Below are 25,384 nucleotides of genomic sequence, written 5' to 3'. Positions count from 1 at the left end.
GTGATAACAACTTTTCTGACAGAAATAACAAGTTTTCCTTAACACTAACGAATTCTCTCATCGAAGTAACAACATTCTTCCTTAATACTAACAAACTTTGACTTAACATTAAATTTCTCCTAGAAATAACAAGTATTTTCTTAACAGTAAAAATTTTTTTTAATAACTCCAACTTATCCGTCAAAGACAACAAATTTATTTTAAAAATAACAATTTATAGTCACAGATAACATGATTTATGCTAAAAACTAAAAAGTTGTCCAGTAAAAATAACAAATTTTTCTTATAAAGCTGGGTTTATTCATTTTTTTAGGTTACGCGCGCGCGCGTAACCTAGCCTAAATTAACCTTAAAAAATTAATAAAACCCAACTTTATAAGAAAAATTTGATATTTCTACTGGACAACTTTCTAGTTTTTAGCATAAATCATGTTATCTGTGACTATAAATTGTTACTTTTAAAATAAAATTTGCTATCTTTGATGGATAGGTTGGAGTTATTAAAAAAAAATTGTCTCTTTTGAGAAATTGTGCGTCATTACAAGCAGATATGTGATGTTAAGAGCGAGTTTGTCAGCTGTAAAAAGAAATAATGTTACTTTAACGTGACTACTGTTTAATGTTAAGAAAACTTTGTTATTTATGACAGGTACGTTATTATCATAATCAAAAAATATTTACTGTGATTGTTACTGTGAGGTGTTACTTCTAAGAAAAATATGGTATCTTTGACAGAAAACTTATTATCATAGACGAAAAAGTTTTTACTTCTAAGAATAATTTGGTATCTTTGACATGAAACTTGCTACTTCTTACAGAAAACTTGCTACTTCTTACAGAAAACTTGCTACTTCTTACAGAAAACTTGCTACTTCTTACAGAAAACTTGTTATCACTGACGAAAAATTGTTACTTCGATGAGAAAATTTGTTAGTGTTCCTTCAAGAAAAATATGGTATCTTTGACAGAAAACTTAATTATCATAGACGAAAAAGTTGTTAACTTGCTACTTTTGACAGTAAACTTGTTATCATAAACGAAAAAATGTTACTTCTAAGAAAAATTTGATAGTTTTAAATAGAAGTTTGTTAGTATTCAGGAAAAAGTTGTTACTTCGATGAGAAAATTTGTTAGTGTGAAAGGAAAACTTGCTATCATAAACAAAAAATTGTTACTTCTAAGAAAAATTTTGTATTTTTGACATAAAACTTGTTAGTTCTAGCAGAAAATTTGTTATCACTGACAAAAAATTGTTACTTCTAAGAAAAATTTTATAGTTTTAAATAGAAGTTTGTTAGTATTGAGGAACAAGCTGTAACTTCGATAAAAAAAATTTGTTAGTGTGAAAGGAAAACTTGCTACTTCTGACAAAACTTGCTCCCATAAACGAAAAAATTGTTACTTCTAAGAAAAATGTGGTATCTTTGACAAAAAACTTGTTAGTTCTAGCAGAAAATTTGTCATCACTGACAAAAAATTGTTACTTCTAAGAAAAATTTGATAGTTTTAAGTAGACGTTTGTTAGTATTGAGGAAAAAGTTGATACTTCGATGAGAAAATTTGTTAGTGAGAAAGGAAAACTTGCTACTTCTGACAGAAAACTTGCTATCATAAACGAAAAAAAGTTATGTCTAAGAAAAATTTGGTATCTTTGACAGAAAACTTGTTAGTTCTAGCAGAAAATTTGTTATAACTGACGAAAAATTGTTACTTCTAAGAGAAATTTAATAGTTGTAACTAAAACTCTGTAAGTGTTAAGGGAAAAATTGTTACTTTGATAATAAAATTTTTTAGTGTTAAGGAAAAATAGCTAGTTTTGACAAAAAACTTGTTATCATAAGTAAGAAAAATTTTACTTTAAAGAGAATTTTTAATGTACAAAGTAAAAATTTTTTGGTATTGAGGAAAAATTTGTTAGTTTGAAGAGAAAATTTCTTAGTGTGAAAGGAAAACTTGCTACTTCTGATAGAAAACTTGCTATCCTAAACGAAAAAATTTTTACTTCTAAGAAAAATTTGGTATCTTTGACAGAATACTTGTTAGTTCTAACAGAAAATTTGTTATTAGTGACGAAAAATTGTTACTTCTAAGAGAAATTTGATAGTTGTAACTAAAACTCTGTTAGTGTTAAGGAAAAAATTGTTACTTTGATGAAAAAATTTGTTAGTGTGAAAGGAAAACTTGCCACTTCTGACAGAAAACTTGCTATCATAAACAAAAAAATTGTTACTTCTAAGAAAAATTTGGTATCTTTGACAGAAAACTTGTTAGTTCTAACAGAAAATTTTTTATCACTGACTAAAAATTGTTAATTCTAAGAGATATTTGATAGTTATAACTAAAACTCTTTTAGTACTAAGAAAAAAATTTTTACTTTGATGAGAAAATTTTTTAGTTTTTAGAAAAACTTGCTACTTTTGAAATATAACTTTTTATCATGAACGGAAAAAATTTTTAGTTCTAAGAAAAAATTGTTAGAGTTAAGTAAAAGTTTGTTAGCATTAAGGTAAAAGTTGCTACTTCAAGAAGAACATTTTTTAGTGTTAAGGAAAACTTGCTACTTCTAAGAAAAATCTGGTATCTTTGGTAGATAACTTGCTACTTCTTACAGAAAACTTGTTATCACTGACGAAAAATTGTTACTTTTAAGAGAAATTTGATAGTGTTAAGTAAAATTTCGTTAGTATTAAGGAAAAATTGCTACTTCTAACAGAAAACGTGTTATGATAAACGAAGAAATTGTTATTTCTAAGAAAACTTTGTTATCTTTGACAGGGAACTTGATACTTCTTACAGAAAACTTGTTATCACTGACGACAAAATTGTTAGTTCTAAAAGATATTTGATAGTTTTAAGTAGAAGTTTGTTGGTATTGAGGAAAAAGTCGTTACTTCGAAGAGAAACTTTTTTAGTGTTAAAGAAAACTTGATACTACTGACAGAAAACTTGTTATCATAAACGAAAAAGTTGTTACTTCTAAGAAAAAATTGGTCTCTTTGGTACTTTTTAAAACTTGCTACTTTTTATAGAAAACTTATTATCACTGATGAAAAATTGTTACATCTAAGAGATATTTGACAGTTTTAAGTAGAAGTTTGTTGGTATTAAGGAAAAAGTTGTTGCCTCGAGAAGAACATTTTTTAGTGTTAAGGAAAACTTGATACTTGTGACGGAAAACTTGTTATCATAACCGAAAAAGTTGGTACTTCTAAGAAAAAAATGGTATCTTTGGCAGAAAACTTGCTACTTTTTATAGAAAATTTGTTATCAGTGACGAAAATTTGTTACTTCGATGAGAAAATTTTTTAGTATTACTTAAGGAAAAATATGGTATCTTTGATAGAAAAATTATTATCTTAGACGAAAAAGTTATTAACTTGCTGCTTTTGACACAACACCTGTTATCATTAACAAAAAAATTTTTACTTCTAAGATAAATTTGATAGTATTACTAAAAGTTTATTAGTGTTAAGGAAAAAGTTGTTACTTCGAAGAGAAAATTCGTTAGTGTGAAAGGAAAACTTGCTACTTCTGACAGAAAACTTGCTATCCTAAACGAAAAAATTGTTACTTCTAAGAAAAATTTGGTATCTTTGACGAAACTTGTTAGTTCTAGCATAAAAATTTTTATCACTGACGAAAAATTGTTACTTCTAAGAGAAATTTGATAGCTGTAACTAAAACTCTGTTAGTGTTAAGGAAAAAATTGTTACTTTGATGAGAAAATTTGTTAGTGTTAAGGAAAAATTGCTACTTCTAACAGAAAACTTTTTATCATGAACGAAAAAAATTATACTTCTAAGAAAAATTTGATAGTTTTAAGTAAAAGTTTGTTAATATTAACGGAAAATGTTCATACTTCGAAGAGAAAATTTGTTAGTGTTAAGGAAATCTTGCTACTTCTGTCAGAAAACTTGTTATCATAATGAAAAATTGTTACTTCTAAGAAAAATTTGGTATTATTGACAGAAAACTTATTACTTCTAACAGATAAATTGTTATCATTCTAACAAATTCTACATATATTAAATGTGAATTTAAGTATGTTTTAAGTATGTTTTATCTCATTCGAAGACACGTAAAAAAAGTTGAAAAATATCATGTTAAAAAAATTAAAAAAATTAAAAAAAACTTTAAAAAAGTATAAAAAATGTGGGGGGGGGGGCCCAAAAAGTTGTATGGGAGGGGGGTGGGCCCTTCTATGTTTCAAGCACGCAAAAAAAAGTAAAAAAAAATGGGGAGGAGGGGCCTAAGAAAGTGGGGGAGGGGGGGGGGTTGGGGTAGGGGACCTTACAACACTGTTCAAATGGAACTTGTGTATTATAACGACCACAGAGTTTCACCCCAAATCATCTTCAAAAATGTCTCAAGCTGTTTCGCCTAAATCATTTTCTAAAATGTCTCAAACTGTTTCGCCTAAATCATCTTCTAAAAAGTCTCAAACTGTTTCGCCTAAATCATCTTCTAAAATGTCTCAAACTGTTTCGCCCAAATAATCCCCTAAAAGTAATTTCTGTGTGTTCCTTTGTTTCGGCATCCCTGTGCTGTCACATTTGAATTCCTAGGAAACCCTTTCCCGCGTAAAATATATTCAATCTGTCTTCATCTCATAGGTGTTCCTAGCTACACTATTAAGGTTTCGATTCGCCTAATGACTAGAGAAGTCATATTTAAAAATAGAATATTAATTTATCTCTGTCACTAAAGACTATTTATCCCTCAGACCTAAAGATCAAAGAAGTCACAATGCTTCTTAATTACCCTTCGTTGATCAATAAGTCCCCGCCAATTATGCAAGTTATTTTCTCAGAATTCTAGTTCCCCTCGGTGTCATTGACCCGTTAGTGGATCAATAATCCTTGAATAAGTTATAACCTGTCGGCGTTAGACTCAATTATAGATGGCAGGACATGTGTACGTTTCATAGTAATACCTGGCTCCCTACTGCCCTTTCTATTTTCAATCGAATGAGCCCCTTTCGAAGTTCCCACGACAACTCCTTCGATACGAAGTGCCCTGGTCAAAACAATAACAACAACAAAAATATCACTAGTCACTGTTAACTGTTGCAAAGAATACCATCCCTTTCATTGTCGAGTTGTACTTGCCTTTTTTGACGTTTGCGTAACAAGACTTTCAATATAGACTTTATATGCAACCCAGGCATAAATTAAAACTCTTGCTCTGAGGGTTGTGGGGGAGTGTCCTGCTCAAAAACATAACTACTAAGGGCTGATGCCCTTTTTAATAGTCGAAAGTGATTGGAGGGCAACTAATCCCCCTTCCACTCCCACCCTCCCATTTGCCAATTATTTTTAAAAACTAAATGTTGCCTTAAGATTAAATCAAAATGCACGGTGATAATGCTAATTCCCAATAAGGCATCTCAGCAGTATCCCTAGAACAACTGAGGGTATTATGTTCAAACTTTCGGGGCTACTTCTGCTCTTGAAATTTAACCAAATCAAAATAGCGTCAGTGTATCCATGCTATCAAAAAAAGTAAACATATTTTTTTGCGAATAGTATTAAATTTTCCATTTCATGTCAGTTTGAAGAGACATGAAACTGAGTTCTTAAGTACTTTTTGCGCTCTAGATTTTAAAAGTGTTCGTGGTGTTAAAAATTACTAAATACTTTTCTTCAACCAACAAATAGCATCCCAAACTATAAAGTCTTGAAAAACGAGAAGATTTAAAGTGTTATTTTCTTTTTACCTGAAAAAAGTCATTATAAAACGAACAGATATTAATTAAAAAAACTTTTCCACAAAATAAATTTTCTCAAATAAAAGTAAAGAACTCCATTATATCAAAAATGAGCAAGCTTGAAGGGAAATAACCTACTAAACGTAAAAATTCCACAAATCAGAATCAACAAATAAATGAAACATAAAATTAACAGATACTACAATTAACAGGCCAGTCAAATTAAAAACGAGCAAAAATTAACACAAGTTGGGCGCAGAACCCTTATGCCTTCCCAAGGCCAGAACAAATTTTGTACTTTAATGAAAAAATACAAATGAATGTGCATTGTCAGTTTAATAAACATATACTGATATTTAGTAATCAAAATGTTAATATTATTTGATTTACTAAAGTTATAAAAGTAAAAAATTTATATTTTTTCAGTAAAGTGCAAATTTTGTGGCGTGAACTCACAGTGGCGTCAATTCACAAAAATTTAGTGGGGAGAAAAATGTATTTTTAAAATCTAGGGGTGGGCACATTTTTTAGTTATTTGTTCAATTTTCTCTCAATGAAAATACCAAAAAATATGTCTTACAATAAACATGTCCAAAAAAGGATTTTTTTAATCTAGGAGAGGCACAATGGCACATGCCCCCCCCCAAGATTCTGGCAGAATTTGGCAAAAATTCTGCCGAAATGAGGGTCAAAGTGTCTGATTTTACTGGATATTTTGGTGCGATTCGAAGATGAAGTATTTTCTGGCTTTTTTTGGTTTTGCCACCTCTATGTGGTAAATATTAGGACCTACCAGAAAAATGCATCATTCCAAAGGTGATCTGAAGTATGCATTTTTATGCCTGAGTTTCTCAAAGTTTTATGAGAATCACCTTCCGGACTAGTTTTAGAAGGGCGTTCCCCAATATTTCCTAACGAAATACAAATGCTTACTTTAAGGATCAAAGCTATAACGGTTTTAAATCAAGGTTTTTATTTTGATTATTTAAGGCAGAAAATTACTTTTCTTGACTTGCTGACGGGCAAGTACTGAAATACATCAGAAGTGCTCAAGATAAATATGCCAAATTATGCATTAAGAGCAAATACTATGAACTTTGGGTTCTACAACAATAAATAAAAAATGAGTAATAGTTAGTTAAAAAAAAAAAAAAAAGGCTGAAAAGGGCTTTATATTAAGGGCTATATATCACTTCGATTATCAATAAAGGACTTTTCCAGATGTCTTCCAGACTTTCTAGCTACGTCTTCCTTAATAAGCACAACGAAACAGAATAAATTGTAGTTATTTTATCTTATTAAAATTTGGAACAATGTCTGTGAGTTTCTTTTCAGGTTTGGACCCGAAGTGCAGTTTCTGTAAGGGGATTCTGCATTGGGTATATAGTTGCCTTTGACAAACACATGAATTTGGCACTAACTGATGTGGACGAATTTTTCGTGAGGAGCCAAAAGGGAAGATCTCTTCCTACTGGTAATACAGTTTTCTACGGTATAAATCTAGTTTAGGGAATTTCTGTTATATTGGGAAGTAGTTGAGTTATGTGAATGAAACTTTCAGGAGTGCTTATAGAAGCTCAATGCTGTGGAAGGTATTTAATAGCCTCGAACTCCATTCCTTCCTTCCAGAGGGCAGTGACTTTTCATGACCTTTAACAACCTTTGTGTTATAAAGGTGAAACCTTGTAAAATAGATCTACTGATCAAATGAAGCACAAAAAAGTGTTTTGAGGCTTTCCCAGTCCCATTTGTGCAGTCTTACAGATCTGTAAATTTATTTCTTAAATTTGGGGAATAACCCTTGATATGGCTTAAAACTCTACTGAAATAACAGGAATTGCATTTTCGAAAAGTAAAGCCTATGAAAAAGAGATTGAAACTCTAAATTAAGGTAAAACATCTTTTTCAGAACTCAGATAGGTATAGACTATCAAGTATACAATCTTCTAAGCGCTAAAAATAAGAAAAGGGTAGAGATAGTAGCTAGGCAATACTTTCCCGGGATAAATTTTTCGCCCTGGATTCATTCCTAATATTTTCATTCACCTGACTCGACTGCTTTCCAAGATAGCAATAATACCCTTGACTAGAATTTCACCCTAGAATTTTATCTTTTACTTGTATTACCACACGGCTGTGATAATTAAAAGAGCGACATACGCCATTTTTCTAACTTTTCAGGAGAGCCAGAAAATAGAAAAAAGTTTGTCGACTGTGGTTGCTCTTAAGGGTGAGGCTAATGGAGATAAAGGGAACATTTCTAAACCCACTTCTAATGCTCTTTTCAGTGGTGTAAAGTAAATTCAAGTATTCCGAGCAAATTCCAAATTATTCCATTTTATGACGTGTGCCTCCTTTTTCCTTGACAAAAAGAGACAAATGCCAGGTCCCCATGTCGTAGCTCCATGAGATAATCCTCTTTTGTCATTCTGGATTGCAACAAGACCTGATAAAAAAGAGACATAGGCTGCTTAGTGGCTTATGTCTCTTTTTATTTTCGCCACGGTACGAGATAGGACGATTCTGACTGTACCATTCGATTCCTCGTGCTGAGTTTACCCACGACACATACATAACTCATTTTCGACCAAACTGGCATCTGTTAATTATCACAGCTGCATAGTTTCAGACCTTTTAGATAACTTGAAATTTGACATGTCTTTTTCCTCTCCTTCATTTCTTGCTTATCTTAAAAGCTGCGAGTTTTTCTTAATACGTAAATTACAAACAATGGGGAATTCGGGGGGGGGGGGTTCAGCTCCCTCGCAAGCGGCTGGAAAATTACTTAAATTTTATCCTGATTTCGACAAGGTATCTTGAAAAATACCAAATTATTTCAGTAGATTAACATTTTGAATGATAAGCTTAAAGTTCATAACCCCTAACTTTTCCTTGGGAAGCTTTGTATTTGATATCCTTTTTTTGCAAATTTAAAATTGTCTGGGCACTAGCCTGAAGTAGACTGATAATTTTTTGCAAAGTTCCTTGTTTAGGTTATACATTTCCTTATATACATACTAATAGGCCTAAATGTAAAAAAAAATAACACAGGATGTTATTGCGCAACAAAAAATATTCAAATAATTATGCCTCAGAGTAAAATAAAGTGTCATGTTTCGATAAAAGAAACTAGATTAATCGTCGCAATTTTCCTGGAAAAAAATTTAATTAATAAGTGAGTTTTACGGTCTTGGCAAAAAAATTTCAAAGTAAGAAAAATAACTTCAGGTTGAATTACATCATTTTTTTTATGCTCAAAGAAGGGTTCGAGGACTTCAAGAGTAATAATCATATCGCCACACTAATTCTTCAGGAATAACTGGTACTGGCCCCCAGTAGCGGATCCAGGGGGAGGGGGCGTGCGCCCCCCTAACATAGTCTAAAGTAGTGTAATTCGCTTAATTAATGTAAGTGTGTGTTAATTAAATTTGCTCCTAACGCATGTCTATCGGATAAACCTATTTTGCGCTCCCCCTAAAAAATCCCAGATCCGCCACTGCTGACCCCTCTGGTCAAATTAAAGAATGGCTTGCTACTCGGGTTGAAGTTTTAGTTGATCCACTTTGAGTTTCTGCCTTCTGATTTGAACTATGTATTTTAATTTTTGGCTATGAGACAACATCTAGTTTCATTTACTCAGTTTTGTCTTTTTTTTTTTTTTTGGGGGGGGGGCAGGTTAATATCGTCGTTTCAAAAACCAAAGAGTACATCTGACATATTCATAATTTGATGGGGGAGTGAAAATTAGGTTTAAATTTTCCGCGTGTTAGTTTTTGTTCGAAAATTTAAATAAAGAAATCTATTCTAAACCTGTCTAGCTCAATTATATAGCTTCAGTGCAATTTTCATGTTACATAAAATTATATTTGGGTTAAACATTAAAGGTAACATAAAAGTTAAACATTGTTTATTCCTGCATTCGTTGTCGCTCTACCTTCTATTGGACCTCACTAAATTGTGCACTTGTAAATGCAACTTATAGATAAAAGGTGTGGTTCAGAACTCCAAGGGCGCCGGCAGGGGGGCATGCCCCCCTGGAAATTTGGGACTATAAAGTAATTATAAGGATACCAAAAGAAAAAAAAGCAGAATATGCAAAAACCATAGAAAAAATGTGTTGACCCATTGTTGACTGTCTGCCAATAGATTTTGACCCTATAATGAAAGTGTAAGAGTCTAACTATTGATAACATTCGATCAAAGAATCAGTTTTTTTATGATGATCCTAAATATGTATTTGTTTATTAGTAATTAGCGCTGTTATTAGTACCCAAGAAAGTTCGTATAATTAAAAAAACACAAGGAAAACAATTTCGGTAAAAATTGAGCAATTTCGGTAAAAATATGTCGTCAACTTTTGCTTGCATTGCCAGAGTACCCATGAGCTGATATTTGAAGCCATTATAGTAAGAAATGTTTCCCCTGAAAGGAATACTGGTAATATTTTTGTTTTACCCCTGAACTGATATGTTTTTCGTGTTTTATTGTCATTTATTTATTTTTCGAGGAGTGATTGTATCTATCTAGTTGTTGCTTTGAAAAAGATTTAATTTTTACAGTTATGAAGTATAAAGGTGTCAAATAAATTGGTTTTTGGTGTACAAAATTGAATTAAAAATAACTGAATTAAAAATTTTTATTTGATTTTTTAATCTTAGTTTTAATGTTGTACTTTGAAGAAACTACTTAGATAATGCGTTACTTTTTTTTTTTTTATATAAACAATTGAGTCTAAAGGCATTAAATATTTTGGTGTTTGATAACCCAAGTTCAAAACTGTTGATATTGTTAAAAAATATCCGTCCAACACTTCGGCATTGCTCAATAGAACTGAATGCTGGGAGTTTATACTTAGTTTTTGTCAGTAGGCTATTGTTTTGTGTAATTTTTAATTAATTACTTTTTCCATTTCTATATACTTTTACTTTAATTGACATACTTTTTTCATTGCTTTTAGAAAAATGTTTGTGTCTAAGCTTCATTAAATAAAAAAAGTTTTTTCAACTGAAAGCTGGGAGCAACATTAAAACTTAAAACTAACAGAAATAATTAAGTATATGCGGGGGGTTGCCCCCCTCCTCAATACTTCGCTCTTCACGCTACAGTTTTTTGGTACTTCAAAAAAAGTTACTTATTGTTTTAATTAAACGACCCTTGTGTTGCTAAACGACCCTTGTGTTGCAATTCAATTTAATTTATTAATACTAAAAGAAAACAATTACAAAACGTAAAGTAATTACACGCCCCAAGAGGCTTAGCTTGTAATGGGCCATTTCAGATTTTGGAAAAAAGGTGGCGTGGGAGGGGGCCTAGTTGCCCTCCAATTATTTTGGGGCACTAGAACCTTTCATTTCTATTAGAATGAACCCTCTCTCGACGGTCTAGGCCCACTGGGTCGATACGACCACCCCTAGGAAAAAAACAAACAAAAAAAAAAAAAACAAATAAACACGCATCCGTGATCTTTCTTCTGGGAAAAATTACAAAATTCCACATTTTTGCAGATATGAGCTTGAAACCTTTACAGTAGGGTTGTTTGATAAACTGAATCTGACGTTGTAATTTTCATTAAAATTATATGACTTCGAGTCTTTTCCCCCTTTTTTTGAAAATCAGACAAATTTTCTCAGGCTCGTAGCTTTTGATGGGTAAAACTAAACTTAATGAAAATTATATATTTGGAATCAGCATAATAAGCCAATTCGTTTTGATGTATAAATTGGTATAAAAATTCTGTTTATAGAGTTTCGGTTACTATTGAGCCAGGTCGCTCCGTACTTATGGATCATTACCACGAGCTGTTTGATTGCCAATCAAAATCCAAACAGAGATAATTGAAATAGGAAATATTTTGTTTTTATTTCGCTATTGTATTTTTTTCTAATGTCTGAATAAATAAGGGATTTAAGTTCGAGGGGGGGGGGAGAATTGTCCTGTTGTGAAACAGGTACATTTTACATGACTGTTGTCAAATCAAAACGTGGCATCTTTGCAGGCATGATGATTTTTTTGATTATCTCTACTCCTTCTGTAAACTATTCTAAGGTGTAGGAAATTGCATAAAGACAAGTCTACATCTTTTATAATCTACGGAAGCAATCTTTCTGTAGTTTTGGTTTGAGTTTGATTTTCTATTAAGATTAAATGCATAATAATTAAATATATTATTCATTAAACAAATTGATCCCTTTGCCAGGAATCCATGCGGTTTAAAATTTACTGTATTTTGTTTCATTTTGAATGCAATTCAATTGTTATTTTTATTTGAGATTTTCCCCCTAAAAGTATTTAAAAATAAACTTATTCCAACGTAAAAAAAATTCCTGAAATATATTTCCTCTCACCCAACTACCACTGATATTTTGGCATTTGGCCCCCCTGGAAATTTTTCTGCCGGCGCCCTTGCAGAACTCACATATAATTTATCAGTAATTATTTATACTCCTAGATTTTTCGTCCCCCCTCCATTCCTACATTTGGATTTTTTTTTTTTTTTTTGCATTTTCACGGAAAAATGCCTTTTCTGGTATTTCCACTGAAAGAAATTGAAGAAAAAACAACAAAATTACCCTCTCAAAAGATTTTGTAAAATACATTTTTCTCCCCGCTGCATTCTCGTGAATGGACGCCACTGCTAACGCTCTTGTTCAGCAGGGTTGCCAGCGTACAGGGAATTGATTGACAGCGCCATCAGTGTTCTTCAAGTGACCAGAGCTAGGGATTGGGCCTCATTACAGAGCCCTCCGGGTATAAATGAGGCCAGAAGAGGGGATACGGTGTGACTTATTCAGGACGTGGTCGACGTACCAGGTGTAGCAGCGCATCCTTGCCGTGCTTTATTTTTGATGGGGAAGGAAGAAGAAAGCTTCCTGCTTATCAGGACAACCCTTTCTGTGTTGTTGTACAGTTCTTGAAAGACACTAACTATTTTTGTAGGTAGACACACAGCTTTGAGTATTTCCCACAAGAATTGTCTACCTACAGTATTAAAGCCAGAACAGAAGCCGATGAAAACTATTTAAGATTTCGTTTTTTTTGTTCCACCGGCTTCTCAATAATCTGTTTGGCCGTATATATTTGTTCATTTATCGATTTCCCTGGCATGAATCCAACTTGCTGAGTCCGGATGGAAAATTTGTTGCGCATTTCAGCAGTAGAATCACAAGCAGCTTTCCAGAACAGAAAGTAGAGTGATGTTCCGGTAGTTGCTGCAGTCCTTCTTGCTGTGCTTGCACTTGAACAGTGACACAAGAATTCTTTTCTGCCATTCTTACGGTATAACTTCAATTTACCAGATGATATTGAATACCATCTGCAGACAAAAGTATCATCGTAGGACCCTCTGTTTTAAGTAGCTCTTAGTTGATGTCATTGATGACAGCTGCTTTGTTGTTTTCAAGTTTCTTTGAGGTTCGTTTCATTTCCTCGGAGAAAATTCGGAGTCATCGGGAGCAGGGGTATCTTCTGCTTGAGTGACGAACAATGGGTCAATGTCATTGGGTTGATCTGAGTTTAGAAACCTATCAAAGTGTTTTTCTCATAGACCAAGACTTTGTGACTAGTCATGTAGGGTTCGATTTGTGTCTTTCAGGCTTGTAGACGCGAAAGGCTTGTCTGCTCACGCAGGGTCTTGAATGTTGCGGCAGTGTCTTTTTTTGGGAAGCTTTTCAGAGTTGAATGGCCCATCCCGCAATGAAGTCTCCCTTTTCCTTTTGGGGCATACAGTTAGGTTGTTTTTTGAGCTGTCTTTACAGCGTCATACCCCTTTATCGTCTTGATAGCTGTATCTGCTTGATGATCTCTATCTGGTTGCTTATCTACTCTTTCATTTGTCGCTGCTTCAATCCCACAACCTCTGAAGCTGATGTGAGAATATTTCCCTCGAAAGAATCCCATGCCGAGTCGCTTTCTAAGTGCTGCAAGGGAATTGCAAAACGACTGGAGACCTCAAATACGTACTGCTTAAACTGAGTGGTCATGCTTCAACCGAAAGGTGTCTTTCTTCTCGGAGGAAAAATGGTTATTCTTGTTGGCCTTCAGCCGAAGCTTGATCCTCGCAGAAACTTGATGGTGGTCGGCATTGTCGGGATCAGCGTCCCTGTATGAGCGACAGTTCTGGGAACACAAAAGCCAGTGACATCGAACAATGATGAATTCAAGCGTCGTTTTTCACGTCATCGTTACTGTACCATATGTTCTTCGCAGTTTCTTTTCTCACGAACCATTTTTTTGTGACTGATAGGGCGTGGGGGATGACTTATTTTATTTTAAACTAGCCTCTCGTTAGCTTTCCGAACCGTTGACACATTTAAGATCCCCTGTCAATTTTTGTCAAGATTGCTTTGGGATTTCCCTGTGGTACTGGGAAAATTCGCTAATGGGTCGTTTGTTTTTGAGACATCAGCTGTCGCTGAGACTTGCAAAAAGCTCTAAAGGTATCGAATGGTTTTAATGTGTGATTATGTGTTTTTAAATATCTAATAGTAAATAAGTGAAGACAAGACAAGATATTTTATTTACATAAATAAGTTTCTAAACTGGTCGACGGAGACCAGGCCTCGATGTGTCGGCCATAAAAAAATATAAGAAAATGCCGAAATAACAAATGCAGGATATCAATAATAAAAAAAAAACAACAACATACAAGGTAGGAGCTAACAGAGGAGGCCACCCGAGCGCGATAACACCACAATACAATTCATGCTAATATCTATTATTCATCAATCCCAACATCCAGACAAAGAACCATTTTTGAAATATGTTTTTTCAAAGAAAATCGGCTCTTGAAACTTGGGAACATTTCTACTAAATTAAGTTTATTTACAATATGAGGAATCTGGTATCTGATTGATAATCTAGATCTTTCTGATTAAATTGGAGGAAGGCGATACTTCTTGGAGCGGACGTGGTGGGCAGGAGATATGGGAGTCTGAATAATACCCAAATCATGGAAATAATTTTGTTGAAGATTGGATATGATAATACCACATTGCTGTATGCAGGTATTTCACTTGTTTGAGATTAATTATATTGAGAAAAACGTATAAAGTGTGTTTCCGAGAGATTTTGAAGCCTCATTGGGCGATGAACAAAAGTACCCAGAATTCTAATTGCCTTATTTTGAATTATCCGAAGAGGTTGCAGATGGACCATAAATGTGTTGAGATAGATTACAAGGCAATACAAAATCATGAATTTAGTTTTAGAAAAATTCGGAGCTAGGTAGTTACATGCAAACCATTTATTCACAGATTTCATTGCTATCACCATTTTCTCAACCAGCAAAGATGGGGTTTTAGCTTTTACTGTCACCGCCGTATCATCTGCAAAATTACTGCCAAGCTACTATCTTGGGGTAAACACCTCGGAAGGTCATTTATATAAATAAAAAATTGTAATGGTTCTATTACTGATCCCTGGGGGACTCCAATATCATCAATAACAATATGGCTTGGCATGTGCCTATTTATTTCTACATGAATTTTTCGACCATGCAGGTAAAATTTTATTAGATCTAGGCCTTTACCTCTAAGACCTGTGTTATTGATTTTCTCCAGCAAAATTTCATGGTTTAGCGTATCAAATACCTTTTTTATATCATAGAAAAGAGTAGACACATGATTATCATCATCTAGTGAATTATTAATCTCTAAAATTAGCGCAGCTATAGCTTGTTCAGTAGAATGAACCGACCTGTATCCAAACTGATTTTTAGTAAATAAATTCCTTTTATGAAAATACGAAATTTGGGCGATAGTTGCCTATATCTGTCTTATCACCTTTCTTATGAATTGGAATAACTCGTGCAGATTTCCATACTTCTGGAAAGATCCCTGATGATATTAGATGCATTTAAAATGTGAAGCAACGGAACATGGATTACACAAGCAAGTTCTTTCAGAATATTTGTGGAGAGCCCATCTAGACCTAGGGAATTGCCTTTAAATATTTAATTTATGCGTTTTATATTTAACAATTATGTGTTTTTAAACATTTAATAGTAAATAAATTAACGAAAGAACAAAAACCATATAGCCTTTTAATATCACTTTGATGAGCCCTGTTTCATAAAGTTTGGTCACATCGACTGTTCAAGGTCACACGGGCTAAAGTTCGCCTGTCATCAGCTATTCTACTAGTATTGTGATGGCTTGTGGCTTTTTTATTTGGTATCGGACGATCATGTAAAGGTGCACCCTAATCCAATTATAAGTTTTTTACGGTATCAATAAAGGAAGCAGTTCCTTCCTTCATTTAATTTTCTACTGCTATTGAGCATTGTCTAGCTATTTTTGTGATAACTTTTATTCTATTTGCAAAGATTTGCTTTTTGCCATACCATTACGTTCACTTCCAAATAAGAATAATAGATGTTCTTCTCTCTTTTTAGGTTTTAGGGGCAGACAATTAGTCTATTATTCTAGCACGGAAACTTTTTCAAAATATCTGCATTGGTCTACATCATCTAATTGGGAGCCCGCTGTGGAAAAGGGTGGGCCTGGCGTTTCTCTCCTCCTCCCCCCGAGAAGAATGAAAATATAGAAAGCCAGATCATTTCGAAATTTTCGGATGAAAAAAGTATTCGGGTAAAATACATGCTTCTAAAGCTTTGATCCCCCCGTCCTTGGACAAATATTTGAGTTATTTCCATCTCCTCCCCCTCTTTGAAGAAATCGTACGGGTGCCCATGAGTCTTAGTGTAGATGGCACAGTAAATAAAGTAATAACGTCCACAATTTTGTTTGCGCTTCTTAAAGTTTGTTGTTGTTGTTGCAACCATGTATGCCCCTGGAGGAATTTCCTTCCTTCAAACAATTTTCTCTTTGGAAGAGAAATTAGCTGCAAGATCTTGCAATATTCTAAATACCAAAGCATTTTTACATGGCGAAAATACGTTACTCTTCGAACCTTAGCCCCCCCCCCCAAAAAAAAAAAAGTTATGAGAATGCTATGGATCACAATTAAAGCTTCGATCATATTCCAGAATGTTTCAAGAGTCTTTAAAGATTCTTGGATATGTATAATAGCTCTAACCTGGTATAAGTATCTTTTGAGAAAACTCTAAGAATTTCAATTTAAAACTAGGAAATGTTAATGACCTTTCTTGGGGATCTTTGGAAAGTCCTTTGTTCCAATGGTAATACCGAACCAAGAAGTCAGTAGGGTTTTGTTAAGGTATTGTACAAAATACTGTGTAATATAGTATAACAAAATAAAAGTTTTTCTTTGGTTAAATAGATGTTCGAGCTTGTTTCTGATTAAATACAAAAAACAAGTTTTTTACCTGAAAGTAAGGAGCGACGTTAAAACTTAAAACGAACAGAAATTATTCCGTATGTGAAAGGGAATGGTTTCCCTTCCTCATCGCCTTGCTCTTTACGCTAAAGTTTTTTTTATTGTTTTAAAAAATAGGGTTGTGAGAAAGAGTTAAACTTTAGTGTAAAGAGTGAGGCGTTGAGGAGGGGAGAACCCCTTTCATATACCGTACGGAATAATTTCTATTCGTTTTAAGTTTTAATGTCGCTCCTTACTTTCAGTTAAAAAAGGTTGTTTTTTGTATTTAATTTCTGAACATTTTTGAGTAATGCAGGTTTTGATTTTGGCTCACCGTACAAGAATAATTAAATCGAAATTTGCATATTAGTTTTACTTTTTTTCGGCTAAACGGCTTTCTCGAAACTTTTATCTGATTATTTTTAGAAAAAGGGGTGGAGGAGGGGCTCAATTGCTCTCCAGATTTTTCGGCTGCGTACAAAGGGCACAAGACCTTTTAATTTTATTTACAAACGTTTTTATTACTAATAAATATACGTAAATTACGAATTAACTTACGTAACGAATTTATATGTTCGTATATTTTTATTGCGTATACCAGGGAGTTCGCCCCTTACTCAATACCTTGCTCTTTACTTAAAGTTCGAATTTTGTTCCAATTCTTTAAGAATGACCCCTTAATCACAAAGGCCGTTAATTAGAATAGATAGCTCTTATGAAAGTACTAACAAAAACTTTAGCGTAAAGAGTGAGGTAATGACTAGGAGGAGAACCCGATCATATACGTAATAATTTCTTGTTCGTTTTCAGTTTTGATGTTGATCCTTACTTGTTTTTTTATTTAATTTCTGATCGTTTTTTAAATAATGCTGGGAAATCTGGCGCCCCCTTCATAGCAATGTCCCTTCCTCTATGAAAACTTCCTCCATAGAAAGATCCTCCCACGTAGCCCCCCCCCACTACCATAAAAAAAGTCCCCCTGAAAACTTCTGTAGCCTATACTTCCCAATAACCAATACTATATGTAAACATTGGGCATAGTTTATGATTTGCAAACCTTTCTCGGGGGATTGTGGGGGATGTTATATATTATATTGTACATATATATATTATATATATATATATATATATATATATATATATATATATATATATATATATATATATATATATATATATATATATATATATATATATATATATATATATGAGTTTACAATTTGATTGTTCAAATATATACATCATTTCTGGAATATTAAAGAAGAAAATTAAGGAGCTATATTCATGGGCGCCCATAAGCTGAATTCCAGGGGGGGGGGCAAACCTCGTCTAATTGGCACTTTTAATGCTATATAATAGAAATCTCAGAACAAACATATAAAAATAAGGCAGCATCATTAACCCAGGAGGGGGGGGAGCCCCCGCCCCCAGCCCCCCATATGGGCGCCCATGGCTATATTTGGTTGTATACATAAAAGTTCCAAAAGTGTATTAACCACCCCCCCCCCCTCCTTAAAATAAAAAAACTGAAGACCAACACCTAATACAAATAATTTAGATTATTCTTAGGAGTACAATAACTATTTTCGGAAAAAATTATGAAATGCATTCTTTGATTTTCAGCAAGAGAACATTATGAGAGGATTTAATGTTCTGTGGATTTAACACTATGGATTGAATGTTCTTTTTTTTAATTCTAATTACTGCCCGATGATATTTAGTGGTATTAAGAATAAAGCATAGGCTGAAACTATGTAGATTTGATAAATAAGTTCTAGTACTTATTGAATGTTTTTGTTTTGTTTTCTTACCTCAACTTTTCTTAAAGCCAAAACAAATCCCAAAACTCAGTCAGTCGGTCAAAAGCTTTCGCCAAATTTGGCAGGAACCGGTAAAAAATTGCAAAATGTCATTCACACTTGATTTCCGCATCGACAAGAAAAAAAAGAAAAAAAAATCCAAGGTTACCCGGTCGTAAAAGCAAATTCAGCATTCAGTCCTTGACAATGAAAGTCCTTGGCTTTAGACGCATTAGTGATTATTGTTACAAAAAAATTTGACCGTATACAACATGAACTTCTGATTTTGAGCTATGATCTTTGACAATGTGTTTTTTTTGCTGTTAACATATAAATTTTCAAATTGAAAGTACCATTTAAGTCTAAATATCAGTAATGTCTAAATATCTAATGCGACGTGTCTAAAAAAGGACCAATATACGAAATCTGATTACTAAAAGGGCATTCAAAATCATTCACTGTGGAGCAATAGATTGTCTAACCGAATAATATTCGTTCTAATCCTTTTCTGGGGTTAGAACTAATCTTCTCCTAATCCAGGCTTTTCAAGTAGTTATCCTGCTTATATACCATTACGAAGTTGGGTGCGTAGAAGCGATGCAGATTATACAGAAAATCAGGGGGGTTTCGGCCAAGACTTCTTCACATTCATAAGTCCCTTATCATACAGATCACTGGGGGATCGTCCAAGAGATTTTGGTTAACAATATGTTAGGAAGTATGACGTAAGTTTTGTAATCAATCCTCTATGAGGCTTTGACTCTGAATACTGAGTTTTTTTTTCAAGAATTCATGATTCGACATGAATTACGTTTGAAATTAGGTTTTTCGTAAACATTTTGTGGACTTTAAAAGCTAAGTGACCAGGGTGTTTATCGCCCTATAAACGTGCCGCTTCCACCATGGATATCCACAAGAGGTGAAGGGGGCCGACTGAAAATCCCCCCCCTCCGAAAGATATGAACAAACAAATGCAGATTTTAGCAACATTCAGCAGAAATGTAACATTTAAAAACGTTCAGAAATAGATGTTCAAACATTTAACCGCTAACCCTACAAGAGATTCTGCAGGCTTACCCAAGTTAGAAAATTTTATATGGCCCATGCTGTCAGTAAGTACGCACGCGGGAATCTATTCCGAGGGGGTACAACAAAAATACGCGAGCCACGTGAAAACCATAAAAAAATAATATGAAGAAAATCGCGAATATTGAGATTTCTTGGACGGCGCCATTAGACCATAAGAACACCCCCCCCCCTCTCCCCCCTACGTATGTGCCTAGCTTTTGATATTAGTTTGAATTTGTAACCTCGGAAAAGGAGGACTACCAAGTCTAACTGACGTCATTCTCTAATATCACAAGGATAATTTCTATTTTTTCTCAATCACGTAGTATCAATAAATATAAAATCCAAAGTTGGTTTAATTTACGTGTTTGTATTTCTTAGCACCTTTCTGCTTATGAACTATTTATTTGCTCATTACTTTGAGCCACCGATGCGATAAAGTTACCATCTGACCACCCTTAATAGTTCAGATCCACTTATGATCACTCTTGTCCCCTATATACTATCCCCTTTAGCCTACACAATTATAATATAGCATAACCTAGGTGCACAAGATAAAAAGCTGGTAAATTTTTCGTTATTATATTATTCACTTACGAATAAAGTAAACATACCACTCGATGCCTTGTTATGCTCTCCAAATATAATAATTATTTTTGTCGGAAATGAGTTTTACCCCCCCCCCAGCCCTCTATATTCCAATTCAGGGTATATATTTGCACATTAGGGGGATGGGAAAAATTTTAATTCTGATGTAAATGAGAGGTAAGTTTAAACTCCCCCCCCCCCGAATTTGCAAATATATACCCTGAATTGGTATAAATAGGGGTGGGGGTGAAATTCATTTGCGACAAAATGACTGTTAGATTTGGAAAGAGCATAAAAAAGGGCATCGAGTGGTATATTTACTTTATTCGTAAGTCAATAATATGAATAACGAAAAATTTACCAAAAAGCTCATAGATTTCCGGAATTCTATTGAACTTCATGCTCAGAAAAAGTGCAAGTCTTCGTCGGGGAAACTTCTTCTTTAAGTTCAGTCCCAAGAGTCCCCAAGAAAGTCCTAGGGAGACAAAGAAAATGTTTCCACCATTCTTTAGTTTTTCTCACTAATTGATGTTCTTTTGAACTCACTTACTTAGGAAAACACCAGAGTCATATTAGTCATCCTAAACATTAGACTCTGGTCAATATCTACCAAATCATATTATTGAGTTAGGAATAAAGTGAATGCAGCATTGAATGCCTTTTTTTATGCTGATTACGAATATAACAAGCATTTCTATCGGAAATGAATTTCAGCCCCCCCCCCCCCCCTCTATAGGCTATACCTAACCCAACCTAACCCTGAATGGCATATATAGGGGGGGGGGCTGAAATTCATTTCCGATAGAAATGCTTATTATATTCGTAATCAGCATAAAAAAGGCATTGAATGGTGTATTCACTTTAATCCTAACTCAATAATATGATTTGGTAGATATTGACCTAGACTCTTAACCAAACGTATTTTTTGGGGATTAGATAAGCTTCCAGGATAGTAAGCTGCGACAATGTTTCCTGGAAGGAAACTTCCAGAGAATTGTCAAAGGGCTGTTAGATAGGGAGCTATTAGTAGAAAGCTAGGTCAGGTTTATAACGAAAATGCTTTTGCTTCACCTGGTAAAGATTAGAGGAGACAAGGGTCCCGAAATCTTTTCTTTTACAATTACCCCTTCCCCTCTATTGGTTTTAACTGCATTTTAGTAGTAATTAAAGAAAAACAGCTGTATAATTTAAGTAATAAATTCAAATATATCATTAAAAATACACGTAGCATGCTTTACAATAGTCGTTGTTGGGCAAGTCCTAATAACACAGATAAAACTAAGGAAGAAAATTAAATAAATATAATGGTACTTACAGTCTATGATACATTCGCTTGTTATTTCCGTATTTATTATAATCGATCAATTAATCCATTTATGTATTTCACCTATAAATAGTACACTTGTTAATATGACTTTACACGCACCATTCACTAACTTTTACTACTCGTAACTTCTTGCGCCTAATCATCGTAATGACCGTCAAAACGAAACAATTCTGATTGGTCGAGGTCTTGTTGTATGGTTAGTCTGTGCTCTAAAGAACGGAAGAACAACCAAAACAATCATTTCTAAAATGTAATGGAAATTTACTTCTATTGTTCTATACCTAGTCTTGGAAAGTACTTCATTGACCAATGCTCGGTAGTTTGTTCTGAACGTCAAAGGTAGCGCTTCAACGCGATGCGGGAGCTCTACAATATTAGTTTACTGACGCGCCCGGAAAATGGATTTTCAGGAAATTTATTCCTATCTTTCGAGGGGTGGGGGTGGTTGTTAACGTTTTATTTAAGAAATATAATTTTTTTCTTAATATTGAGGATCTTGTATCCCCAGATGTAAAAACCAGTTTAAGAAAGCACAGTTTTTTTTCGTCGTTGAAAAACTTTGGAAATATAGGCAGATAAGTCTATGCACCGAGATTAGAGTGTTGGAAACCACAATAATGACAATAATCAAACGTGTTTCTGAAACATGGGCACTTGGAAAGATTAAGGAAGACATGCTAGACGTTTTCCAGAGGTATTGTATAAGGATAATTTTGTAAACACTTAGCATTTGTTAAAATTTCACCTATTAATTTTGTGGTGTGCAGACTTACGCATGAAAAAAAAAAACGAAAAAAAAAAACGATAAACGCGAAAATATTTAAGTTAAATTTGTCTTTGATTTCTATAAGAACATATGTTTCTTCGATAAAATAAGAATGATACAAAGCAAGCATTTGAAGTTGTAGCCAGGTAAAAATAAGCTAACTTTTAGTGCTTTTGAATCTTGAATTTTTATTGATAAATCATTTACATTTTTGAGCGTTTTTGGCAATAAAAATTACAATCATCTGAAGCATGCGTTAAGTGTGTTAAAAACAAAGTGTTTGTAAACACTAAGAGCCATACGTCTTTAATGTATTATTATTATTATTTTTTTTGCTTCGAAGAGGGCTTATTCTAATGGAGACTGAAAGGTTAAGTGCCATTAAAAAAAATGAAAGTGACAAGAGAGTAAACAGCTCCCTCCCCACCTTTTTTGCCACTATCCTACTTGTAACCACCCCGCCCCCCTCCCAAGACGTCTGAACAAAATTTTTAGATAACCATTTTGCTCATAATAATCAAAAGGTCTAATGAATATGCCTCTGGGGATGACATGATCCTCATAGCTTCGGGGAAAAAGGTTGTATAGAATGCAAAATATAAACTGCTTACACATAATTTTTATAATAGAAGAAAGGGGTCTTGTTTGATGTTGTGTATGTAATGGTTTGTTGTGTATGTAAAAGTTCAGGGTTCGTTCTCTGTATCAAAAGAACCAAACATTTTGTTGTAAATTAACGTTTGTTCTCAGATGGATTTTAGTAAGGCATCATGTTTGGTCTTGGCTGTCCGATTAGCTAGGAGCTATTAGGGATCTTTCGCTAAGTGATGCCCAGAGTTTCCTAGCGGTACACTCTGAAAACGACACGCGAACCTGAGTAATTTAAAAAACGCCAATTGCACACAAATTTTCAAATTATCTACAATATCTCGGAATGACATTGAGGATCAAGCTGAAAATTTCAGGGAGTGTTTGGGAAGGCTGTCAAGTAGATCTAAAATTTTAGCTTGGAGGTGAGGAAGGGGTAAATCGGAAAACAGTGTATGTTTCCAGGTAATCGAAATAGGATATTGGCAACGTCTTGGGAACACATGGGGGGGGGGAGTTAAAACTTTAAGGCAATCTTGGGGAAAGGAAGAGGAGAGAAAACAGATTTTATTTTGGGGGAGATGCTATACAAATTTTGTTTGTGATCTACCAAGACCTTTTTGCGGTATAAATTGCCATAGAAATTATAATCCATGCATAGTTAAGTAGCGTGGCGAGGGGTTTCCCACTTTATGCTACTTGCTGTATATCTTGGAGTACCCCCTGTGCCACACAGTTTCGCCATGCTTGGCACAGTTCCGCCCCACTTCATACAGTCCCACGACATTTGGCAGATTTCTGCCACGTTTGGCACACTTTTGCTGCACGTGGCACGTGCCACCTGGTGTGTGTGATTTGTGAAAGTCAGTGACCCCTCTAGCGAGGTAAATCAAAGGCCAGTGTGTGTTGTCAGATTCTCAAAATGGTGTATGTGCAGTATCTTGGGACTCAAAGCGAACAAAAATTATTATTGATGAATAAATGATACTGGAAACGAACAGAAATTAAAATGAAAAAAGTACAAAGATTGCAGATACTGCTATAGATGAATAAATAAATTCTGAAATGTACAGAAGTTAAAAAGAACAATCAGGTCGACCTTGTATCGAATAGAAGTTACCCCAAACAGAAGTAGATCTACTGCCCTCTAAACCTTCCAAAAACCACAACTTCATTTGCGCCTTACAGAAAACAAAACAGATTCTGATCATTTTCTGTTTCATTATCATAACATTGAAAAAATAAAAAGTGTTGATATTTCCAGGAATTAATATCACTATATATTAAACAATCAGTCTACTTTCATTAGTTCTTTCCAGTTATTATGAGGATTTTTGTTGTTGTTGATTTCTTTACAAAAAAAACTATTTTAAAAATGTTTATCGTTACCAGTAAAACGCAAATGATACTTAAACCGGTTAGACGGTTTTAGAAGGAGGGTAGGGGGAGGGGAAGTGTTAGTTCCACTTTTGTAAATCTTAATTAACCTTGTGGTATTATTTTGTTGTTGTTATTACGACAAATAGAAAATACACGGCTTGAATACTAATCGTTTTAATAAAGCGCAAATGACACTCTAGCTCTTAAAAGGGCTTAGAAGATATGGTATACTCCCATTTGTGTTAATTTATGTTGGTTTTAAGTTTGAACTGATTATTCATTCTAATTTCTGTTCATTTGAGCTTCACTTAGTCATCAATAGCAGTTGATGCTTACGTTTGATGTTATTTTTCATTATGATTTCTGTTCTTGTTGCACTTCATTTATAATAATTTCTGTTCGTTTCAGCTTTAATTGTTATGTATGTTTATTTCTGCTCGTCTTAGGTTATACTGTGGCTCTTTATTTTTCTTTTAAAACTTGTTTTCTGAGACGTTATTTAAAAAATTTATATCAATGAAGAACTAAAAAGTGCATTATTGTTTTTTCTAATATCCGATAATAGAATTATTGCAGTTGTTTTTCAGATCCCCCATATTAAATCTACCATACAATTTCTTTTTTGAGCCTTTAAAACTTCTTTTTTGAGACTTATTTTAAAAAGTTGATATCAATAAAGCGCTAAAAAATGCAGTATTATTTTTCTACTGTCCGATAATAGAATTATTGTGGTTGTTTTTCCGATGCCCCATATTAAATCTACCCTAGAACTTCTTTTTTGAGAGTTTAAAACTCCTTTTTTGAGACTTATTTAAAAAAAAATGATATCAATGAAGAACTAAAAAATGCAGTATTATTTCTCTATTGTCCGATAATAGAATTTCTTA

At 33.8% G+C, this 25,384-nt stretch overlaps 2 protein-coding genes across 4 annotated transcripts in view; one reads left to right on the top strand and one right to left on the bottom strand.

Moving 5' to 3' along the window:
* LOC148940694 (U7 snRNA-associated Sm-like protein LSm11) overlaps positions 1 to 25,384 on the top strand; it is a 66,437-nt gene that overhangs the window by 29,827 nt on the left and 11,226 nt on the right. The window contains exon 4 of the mRNA XM_089105504.1: positions 7,043 to 7,181. Coding sequence (XP_088961630.1) covers positions 7,043 to 7,181 — 139 coding nt within the window. The remainder of the gene's footprint in view (positions 1 to 7,042; positions 7,182 to 25,384) is intronic.
* The window catches only part of LOC148940695 (uncharacterized), a 193,633-nt gene that overhangs the window by 164,622 nt on the left and 3,627 nt on the right, over positions 1 to 25,384 (bottom strand). For all 3 annotated transcript variants that reach the window (XM_089105501.1, XM_089105503.1, XM_089105502.1), the window contains exon 2: positions 21,752 to 21,823. The gene's annotated coding sequence lies outside the window, so the exon portion shown is untranslated. The remainder of the gene's footprint in view (positions 1 to 21,751; positions 21,824 to 25,384) is intronic.

This window comes from Artemia sp. Qi Xiang Cuo, chromosome 19 (assembly GCF_049724085.1).
Source record: "Artemia sp. Qi Xiang Cuo chromosome 19, ASM4972408v1, whole genome shotgun sequence".
Lineage (NCBI taxonomy): Eukaryota > Metazoa > Arthropoda > Branchiopoda > Anostraca > Artemiidae > Artemia > Artemia sp. Qi Xiang Cuo.
The sequence above is the reverse complement of the archived record's forward strand: the minus strand, read 5'-3'. Positions and strand labels throughout refer to the sequence as shown.